The 9,985-nt window shown below is 39.8% G+C and overlaps 1 protein-coding gene across 5 annotated transcripts in view; it reads left to right on the top strand.

Moving 5' to 3' along the window:
* The first annotated feature begins 8,934 nt into the window (after positions 1–8,934).
* Positions 8,935–9,985, top strand: part of PDE5A (phosphodiesterase 5A) — a 134,127-nt gene continuing 133,076 nt past the window's right edge. Inside the window, exon 1 of one of the 5 annotated variants that reach the window (XM_009448203.5) lies at positions 8,935–9,354. In XM_009448203.5, the coding sequence (XP_009446478.1) occupies positions 9,203–9,354 (152 nt within the window). In that variant the 5' untranslated portion in view covers positions 8,935–9,202. Of the gene's footprint in view, positions 9,564–9,792; positions 9,880–9,985 lie in introns of those variants that run through there. The other 4 variants (XM_016952123.4, XM_016952124.4, XM_063808996.1 and 1 more) reach the window with 4 other exon arrangements.

The raw sequence follows: 9,985 nt of genomic DNA, 5'->3' as shown, positions 1-9,985 counted from the left end.
ATACAGCAGCATTTAAAATATTAGGCTGATCTCTGCTGTGCAACAACTTGAAATATGAGCTCCAGCACTATCAACAGAAAACCGCTCTTTCACATGAGCCTACTGCTGTTAAATGTAAAGGGTTATCTTATTAAGTGTGATAAGACTCACTAAGACCACTAAAAGAAACAACCCTTCCTCAAAGATTAATTGCTGACATATTTATATACAATACTCAGAAGTACAGTCAAGGTACTCCAAGAGAGTAGACATCCACGTGTCTTTTTTAAACTGACCCAACAAATATCTACCAACGTATGCTATGTCCCAGGCCCTTTGCCTTATCACACAGTGATATTCTAGACAGACTCTTGAGATGGTCTCAGTGATTCCCACCCTGGTGTGATCGCTTCTGCTTGTGTGAAGGCAAGATCTTGATTTGCTTCCAAAAAATAGAATATGGCAAAGGTGATTGGATATATGTGATTATCTGTACATGATTGTGTGCATATATTACATACGATTATAGTCATGTGCTGTATAACAACATGTAGGTCAATGATGGACTGCATATACTTCAGTGGTCCCATAAGATTATAATACCATACTTTTACTGTACCTTTTCTATGTTTAGCTACACAAATATTTACCATTGTGTTAAAATTGCCTACAGTATTCAGTACAGTAACATGCTGTACAGGTTTGTAGCCTGGAAGCAATAGGCTATATCAGGGATCCCCAACTCCCCCAGTACTGGTCTGTGGCCTGTTAGGAACTGGGCCACAGAGCAGGAGGTAAGTGGCAGGTGAGCAAGCAAAGCTTCATCTGTATTTATAGCAACTCCTCATTACTCACATTACCAACCTGAGCTCCACCTCCTGTCAGATCAGTGATGGCATTAGATTGTCATAGAAATGCAAACCCTATTGTGAACTGCACATGCAAGGGATATAGGTTGTGTGCTCTTTATGAGAATCTAATGCCTGATGATCTGTCACTGTCTCCCATCACCCCCACATGGGACCATCTAATTGCAGGAAAACAAGCTCAGGGGTCCCACTGATTCTACATCATGATGAGTTGTATAATTATTTCATTATATATTATAAGGTAGTAATAATAGAAATAAAGTGCACAATAAATGTAATGTGCTTGAATCATCCCGAAACCATCCCCTAACCCCAGTCCATGGAAAAATTGTCTTCCACAAAACCAGTCCCTGGTGCCAAAAAGGTTGGAGGCTGCTGGGTTATAATATACAGTCTAGGTTTGTGTAAGTACATTTAGTGATGTTTGCACAATTATAAAATTGCCTACCAATGCATTTCTCAGAACTTGTCCATGACTGTAGTGCCCATTTTGCTGAAGTCTTCCTCCCTTGCTGGCTTTGAGGAAGCTAGCTGCAATGTTGAGGAACTCCATGTGGCACGAAACTACAGGTGGTTTCCAGAAGCTGAGAACAGACTCTAGCCAACATCCCATGAAGGTCTCCAGCCAGCACCCTGCAATAAAGAGAATCCCTCACTTCTGCGATTGCAAGGAACTGAATTCTGCCAGCAGTCTGAATGAGCTTGGAAGTGGATACTTCCTTCTGTTGAGCCTCAGTTGAGACTGAAGCTCTGGCTGACACCTTGATTGTGAGACCCCACCTAAGTCAAGCCTGGACTCCTGATTCACAGAAACTGGTAGATAATGAATGTATACTGCTTTATACCACTAAGATTGTGGTAAGGTTAAACAGCAATAAATAACTAATACACAGTTTCTCAGTCTCTCTTTTTCTTTCTTGTCCTTAAAATTTTTGAAGCATACAGGCCAGTTATTTTATAGAAAGCCCTTCAGTATGAATGATGTTTCCTTACGATTAGATTCAGATTTTACATTTTGGGGAGGAATAACACAGAAGCAGAAATGATGTTGTGTCCTTCTCAGTACATTCTACTAAAAGGTATATAGTTTTGGTTTGTCCCAGTATTAAGTGATATTAAACTATTACTTGGTTAGGGTGGTATCCACAAGATTTCCTCATTGTAAAGCTACTACTTTCCCATGGTAACTAATAAGTAACTTGTGAGAAGATGAGTAACTTTTAAACTTTAAGACTATGTAAATATCCCATTCATCATCAAACTCTCATCTATTATTTTTAGCATCTATTTTAATGATTTTCTAAACTATGTGATTCCTTTTATATGTATTAGTGGGCCTTTTACTCTAAGGAGCAATTCACTCTCTCTTATTTACTTATCTATTTATTTATTTATATCAGTATAGAATCACAGTTTTTTATTTTAGTCGATAGTTTATAATTTGTTACTTTTATGCATTTTGATGCTCAGATTGCTCCAGATTTGTTCACTGAGAGTACATCATCTATCTTTCTGATATGTTTCCATCATTCTTTAAGGCTTTCTTATTTTCTGGCAAAACAAGATTTTCCAGGCATATCTTATACCTTCTCTGCCCCCAGACCTGGAATCTTTACTCCAAACACTCCTGGTTGCTTTTAGTGGAGACTGATACTTAGAAACCAAATTTGGGTATGAAGCGTACTCACTGCTACTGGAATGATGATAGAATATACATAGATGCAAATTTGAAAAAATATATGCAAGACATTTACTGTAAAAACAACAATTCTAAAAACATGAATAAACAGATAGATATACTATGCCCATGGATTGTAGAACTCAATATTATTAAGACATCAATTATTAAGATGTTTTCTGCTTAGCTTCTCACAAGGCTGCGATTAAGGTACTGTCTGGGACTGTGGTCTCATCTGAGGCTTGACTGGAGAAATATCCACTTCTGAGTCACTCAGGTTGTTAGCGAATTCAATTCCTTGTGGTTCACAAGACTGAGGACCTTCATTTTCTTCCTCGCTGGAACTCATCGTAGGCTATCAGCTGGAGGCCGTCCACAGCTCTTACAAACTGCCTGTATTTCCTTGTCAAGTGGATTTTCCCCACATGATGCATGTATTAAAATTTAAACTAAATTAAAAATTTTAACCTCCAATTTCATTTCAACACCACAATGTAACTTTTGGTCTTTCCCCTTTCCATATATGTTATTCTCTTCTCTAACAACCAGAAACCTGGATCTCACTATATTTGCTCACTTTTCTCAAGCCTAGAATATAAAGAAGTTTCAGAACTTTTAACTCATACCCTACAAAAAGCAACCCTACTAACTAGTTTCAATATTTTTAATAGATTTTTGGGGTAAAAATTACATAGTGATTTCATTTATGCACAATTTGATAACTTTCAAAAAAAAGCACATACTCAACCCACACCAGTTTTCAAGACACAGAACATTACTATCACCCAATAATGTTCCCTCATGCCTCTTCGCAGTCAACTTCTCTGCCAGAGCAAACCATTTTTTGAATTATTTTCATTGTAGATTAGCTTTATCTGTCCTAGAGCTTCATGCAAATGGAATCAATCATATATATTATTTTGTGTATATAGTGTAATGTTTATAATAGTCATCCACATTCTTAAATGTATCAATATTTCATTCCTTTCTATTGCTGAGTTATATTCTATTTAATCACTATATTAAAATTTATCCATTCTCCTCATGAAATAATTGGAGATTTGGAACTTTTGGTTATTAAAGGTAAAGCCACTTTGAACATTTTTATATAATTTATCTTCAGATATAAGTTTTTGGATAAATATATTTTGGGTAAATATCTATAAATGAAATTAATAGAGGAAAGGGCTTATTCTTAACTTTATAAGAAAAGGCAAAACCTTTTTCAAAAGTGGTTATACCATTTTAACTTCCTACCAGCAATGTGTGAGAGTTCTGACTGCTACATATCTAACACCAAACATCATGTGGCATTAGCAGTCTTTTTAATTTTGACCATTCTAGAGGGTGGAGGCAGATCTCATGGTGGTTTAATTTGCATTTCCCTGAAGACTTAGGTGTTGAGTACTTTTACATGTGCTTAGTGAACTTTCACATGTCTTACTTTATTAAGTGTCTGCTTAAGTCCTTTGCTAGTTTTCCCCCTATTGAGACATTTATCTTTTTATTATTAAGCTGTGGAGTTCTCTATGTATTCTGGATACAAGTCCCTATTAGATAAATGTTTTGCAAACATTTTCTTCTAGTTTGTGGATTTTTATTTTCCTTATAGTGTCTTTCAAAGAGTAAAAGATTTTAATAAAATCTAGATGTTGTTGTTGTTTCCGTACAGTTAATTGATTTCTGTGTCCTCCTAAGAAATCCCTGCTGCTCCCAAGTTGTAAAGATATTCTTCTATGTCGCCTCCTAGAAATCACATTTAGTTTTTAGATCTGTTTCATTCCTAATTAATGTTTATATATAATATAAAATATTGGTTGAGGATACTATTTTTCCATATAAAGATCCAGTTGTTAAAGCATTATTTATTGAAAAAAACTTTACTTTTATTTAAAGAATAACTGGTACCTTTGTTGAAAATCAACTAGTTGTATAAATGATATTTCTAAACTCTTTATTCTATTCTATGGTTCTGTTTGACTAACCATATGCAAATGCCATACTGCCTTGATTATTATAGCTTTATAGTAAATCTTAAAGCTAGGTAGCATAAGTTCTCTAGTTTTATTCTTTTTCATTATTGTTTTGCCATTCTGTATCTCTTGCATTTCCATAGAAAATTTGTTATCTGATTTTCGCTTTCCATGAAAATGTCTGCTGAAATACGATTGGGATCATATTGCTCGGTTTGGAAAGAATAAACATCATAATAATATTGAGTCTGCCGATCAATGAATGTATCTGTCCATTTATTTAGGTCTTTTTGCATTTCTCCCAGTAATGTTTTATAACTTTTAGTGTATATTTCTTATGTATATTTTGCCAAATTTATCCCTAAGTATTTAATGTTTTTTACACGATTATAAATAATATTGTTTTCAAATTGTTCACTGTTAGTTGTATTAGTTTGTTAGTGTTGCCGTAACAAAGTACCACACACTGGGTGGCTTAAATAACAGAAATTGATCTTGCCACTGTGCTGGGGACTAGAAGTCCAAGATCAAGGTGCCAGCAGGTTGCATTCCTTGGAGGTGTCTCTCCTCGGTTTGCAAATGGCCATTCTCTTGCTGCCTCTTCACACGGTTATCCCTCTGTGGGAGAGTATCACCGGTGTCACTTTTTTGTGTGTGCAAATTCCCTCTTCTTATAGTGGCACCAGTCAGATTGGATTAGGGACCACTCTCATGACCTCATCTAACCTTGATTGCCTCTTTAAAGGCCCTATCTCCAAATACAATCACATTCTGTGGTACTAGGGGTTAGGGCTTCAACATATGAATCTGGGGAAACAAATCAGCCCATAAGACTAGTATACAGAAATACAATTGATTTTTGTATACTGACCATTTATGCTGCAACCTTGCTGAATCACCGCTTAATTCTTGTAGTTGCTTTGTGCATTCCTTTGGGTATTCCTCATAGATACTCATGTCTGCAAATGGAGAATGTTTACTTTTTCATTTTTATGCCTTATATTTCTTTTTTGTGTTTTTGCTTTGTTGCATTTGTTTTTGGTTATTTTTGTTTTTTCTATTTGTATGACCAAAATCTTTAGCAGTACAGGTAGGTAACAACCAAATAATGTAGAACCCTATAAGCCACGTTACAGAGTTTGAATTTTATTTTAGCACAGTGGGAATACATTGAAGGTCTTTAGCTAAGCTGTTGCTCATGAGCAACAAATGAGCAATGACATATATGTATGTATATACACATATATATCATTGATTATATATATATATATATATATATATATATATATATATATATATCTTAGTCCACTTGTGTTGCAATAACAAAATACCACAGACTGGGTCATTTACAAAAATTAAATATATATATACATATGCACACATATATATATCATACATATACACATACATACATCATTGCTCATTTGTTTGTTATAAATAGCATTAACAGCATTTTTCAAGTTATATCCTGGGAGTGTTTATGATTTACTTATTCTTCAACTAACACCATAACAAGATTTGAGGTGCTTAGAACAATTCATGCCAAGTTAAAACAAAATAATTGGGCAAATTGGGATAAAGAATAAAATGGAGTTGAAAAACAAGAGGCCCAGGTAATGTCAGTTCAAAATATGCTTACCTTTAACTACTTTAAATTTACAGGAGGTATAGTTACACATTTTGGCTGAATCTCCCAGAGACTAGAACTGTTTGAGACACTTCTGTTCCCCAGTCCCTTGTGATATGTTTCTCAGGTAATAGGCCTTCACAGTAACTCCCAAACTATCATATATACCACACAGACTTGAGATTCACTATTGAGAGAATCTATGTACTGTTTTTCCTTTTTTTTCTTTTTTGTTATAGAGCCGGGGGTCTTACACTGTCACTGAGGCTGAAGTGCAATGGCACGATCATGGTTCACTGCAGCCTTGACCTCCTGGGCTCAATCCTCTTGCCTCAGCCTCTCGAATAACTAGGATTACAGGTGTGTTCCCCCATGCCTGGCTAATTTTTAAAAATTTTGTGTAGAGACGGGGTCATGCCATGTGGCCCAGGCTGGTTCAAACTCCTGAGCTCAAGTATCCTTCTACCTCTTCCTCCCAAAGTTCTGAGATTACAGGAATGAGCCACTGTGCCCAGCCTATGGATTGTTTTTCTTGAAGCAATTTTTCAGAAACCTTCCTGGTTTCTGATAATTTAACCCTTTCAGGTTAGGAGAGAAAAATGAACATTTTGATATTACCCACTGTCTTAGTCCATTTGTGTTGCTGTAATAAAATACCACAGACTGGGATATTTATAAACAATAGAAATTAATTTCTCTCAGTTCTGGAGGCTGGAAACTCCAAAGTCAAAGTGCCAGCAGATTTGGCAACTGGTGAGGGCTGCTCTTTGCTTACAAAATGGCACCTTGTTGCTGCATCCTCAGCAAGGGTCAGTGCTGTGTCTTCACATAGTGGAAAGAATAGAAGGGGCCAACTGTCTCCTTTGGGCCTTTTTTTAAAAAGGCACTAATGCATTCACAAAGGCAGAGCCCTAATGGTCTAATCACCACTTAAAGGCACCTCCTCTTAATACTGTTGAATTAGGGATTAAGTTTCAACATGAATTTTGGAGGGAATACAAACATTGAAATGATTATACGTGTTTATTTAATCAAGTATCCAATGAAAGCAAATAATTCAAGCCCCAAATTCACTGCATCTTAGTAGATAAGCAGAGTTTTAAATTACGATTGATCTCCTGTTAGGAGGAATGCATGGATTTCCACAAGAAAAAACTGTACTGAGGAGAAACTTTCCACAGTAATGTGCCACTTTTCAGTCAACGACAGACCACATATATGAGTCCCATAAGATAATACTATATTTTTACTGTACCTTTTCTATGTTTAGATATGTTTAGACACACAAATATCATTGCATTACAATTGCCTACAGTATTCAGTACAGTAATACGCTGTATAGATTTGTGGTCTAGGAGCAATAGCCTAAGTGTGTAGTAGGCTGAGCCATCTATTTTGTGTTAGTACACTGTGATGTTCAGAGAAGGATGAAATTGCCTAAGGATACATTTCTCAGAATGTATCCTGTTGTTCGGTGAGGCATGACTGTATTCCATGAGCACTATAATCACTATCATAGTAACACATTAGGAGAGAATTCTCATTTCTAAATCCAATATAATTTATCACCCATTAGTTCATACTCTACTGCTTTGATTGCTTTTCTTTGGTTGTGGCTACCTGCGTACAGCAGTAAAGTTTCAGAAAAACTGAAGTCGCAAAAGGTCAATTACTCAACGAAGGAAAGATAAACCATTGCATTGGGGGACTAGAAGATACTTTTAAAAGTTCTCAGATTATCAATTTAATGATGTGTTTCTATGTAGTGAATAATGCCTTACATTCTTGCCAAGAGTATTTAGAAGGAAGTTGTCAGAAGTATATCAGCTAACTCATTTTTTTTATATCACTGCTAATGGTGTCATTCACACATTGTGCAACCCATAATTCCAGATTTAATTCTACCAAAAAATATAGGTCATTGCAAAATGCCATATTAAAACTGCCAATGCATGACAGGAAGATGGGGATGCAGACAAAGCAAAGGATGACACCAATTCCTTTTTTAAAGAAGCAAGATAGGGATTGGACAAAAAGGCTGAGCCATTTTTAAATGGATACTTTTGAGGGAGTGTTAATTCCAATTTAATTAAAATGATGCATTAATTTAAAATTGGGCTAACTGGTTGCCCTCGACTGCACCTGGGTTGCGCCAGTGCTCTCGGATTAACCTAATTGTACAGAGGTGCCCTTGTTTTCTAACTTCATGCACAAAGCATTGGAAATTATTTGTTTGCTTTTTCTTTTCCAAGAAAATCTTTTTCCAGTTATGCAAAAGGGAAGTTTGAGGCAATGGTTAAAGGCACTTAAGTTATAATTATTGCTGTTATCATTAACATTAAGCACGGGTATGGCTTTGTTGCAAGTTACCCACCTACACCTGCAAATCTCTCTTGCTAGCACACGCCCCAGCTCTCTCCACCCGCAGTGGTCCGTGGCTGGACCGCTTTAAGTCACTGAGCGGGCTGGGCTCTGAAGGAGGTCGGTCCCGCTCCTCCCAGACCCAAGCGTAGGGCTAGGGAAAAGCTAGGCGGGAAGGTCATTGCACTCCCAGGCCCCAGGAAAAGGGCCCAGGGTCTCACCATCTCTTACTTTCGGGCAAAACTTCCCACATCGCGACCTTCCCTCCCTGGGGCACTCTGAGAACACACCCAGTCACCTAGCGCGCTCCCCAGAAGTCGGCTTGGCACACAGCGCACCCCAGCGGCCGCGCGGCCTCCTTCCAGCCGCCGCCACTTGGCTTCCGGAGAGCTCGCCGGGCGCCGCTGCCGCCGCCGCCTCCTGGGAACCAGGGGACTGAAGAGCCTGCGAGAGCCGAACACTGCCGGACCCCGGGTGGAGGGGCGCGGCAGCTGCGCCTGGCCCCGCCCACCACACCTGGGCGCCCGTAGAACCGCGCGGGGCGGGGCGGGGCAGGAGGCTGGCCTGGCGCTCCGGCCGCTTGCCGAAAGCCGGCCCGACTGGAGCAGGACGAAGGGGGAGGGTCTCGAGGCCGAGTCCTGTTCTTCTGAGGGACGGACCCCAGCTGGGGTGGAAAAGCAGTACCAGAGAGCCTCCGAGGCGCGCGGTGCCAACCATGGAGCGGGCCGGCCCCAGCTTCGGGCAGCAGCGACAGCAGCAGCAGCCCCAGCAGCAGAAGCAGCAGCAGAGGGATCAGGACTCGGTCGAAGCATGGCTGGACGATCACTGGGACTTTACCTTCTCATACTTTGTTAGAAAAGCCACCAGGTAAGAAGAGGACCCACGGAAGACCCGGGGCTGATTTCTCTCCCCTGTTGAATTGTGCCCTTCGTTCACCCCTGTTCCCAGGCCCTTTGCTTTTGGAGTAGGTCCTCGGTCCTGTTACGAGGTAGAAACCTCAACTCTAAGCGAGCACAGTCGAAAAACTCAAGTGTCGGATTTGATACAACTTGCTCACAAAGTTCAAATACAAAAAGGTACTTGCCGACCTCCCACCCTCACCCCCGCCCCTCTTGGTATTCCCCGGGAATATGATTATTTTCATACATCCGTGCTCACGGGCCTTCCCCTAGCCCCTCTCTAGCCCTCTGGTTCCCCAAAATCCAATCAGCAAAACCCAAACAGTTTCTGAGCCCCTTCCCTGCAGCTCCGGAAGCACCATTTCCAAGTCGGTCTTGATGGCTCCGCTCCTCCCCCGTCCCCCCTCGCCCTGGCCCTGGCTGGGCGGGGAAGCTGGGGTGAGGGACGAGTCCACGGGACAGCCCAAAGGCAACATGACAGAACCTTGCCAAAGTGAGTGCGGTCGCCTTTTCCCCCCTTCCAGTCTCCTGCTTGTCCCGCGCGCCTCCTTTCACTCGCTTTTCCGCCGAAGGCTGTGCCGCCAAAAGTAGAGCTCTGC

The sequence above is a fragment of the Pan troglodytes genome, chromosome 3 (assembly GCF_028858775.2).
Source record: "Pan troglodytes isolate AG18354 chromosome 3, NHGRI_mPanTro3-v2.0_pri, whole genome shotgun sequence".
NCBI lineage: Eukaryota > Metazoa > Chordata > Mammalia > Primates > Hominidae > Pan > Pan troglodytes.
Note: the sequence above shows the minus strand (reverse complement) of the source record. Positions and strands in the feature narration are given on the sequence as shown.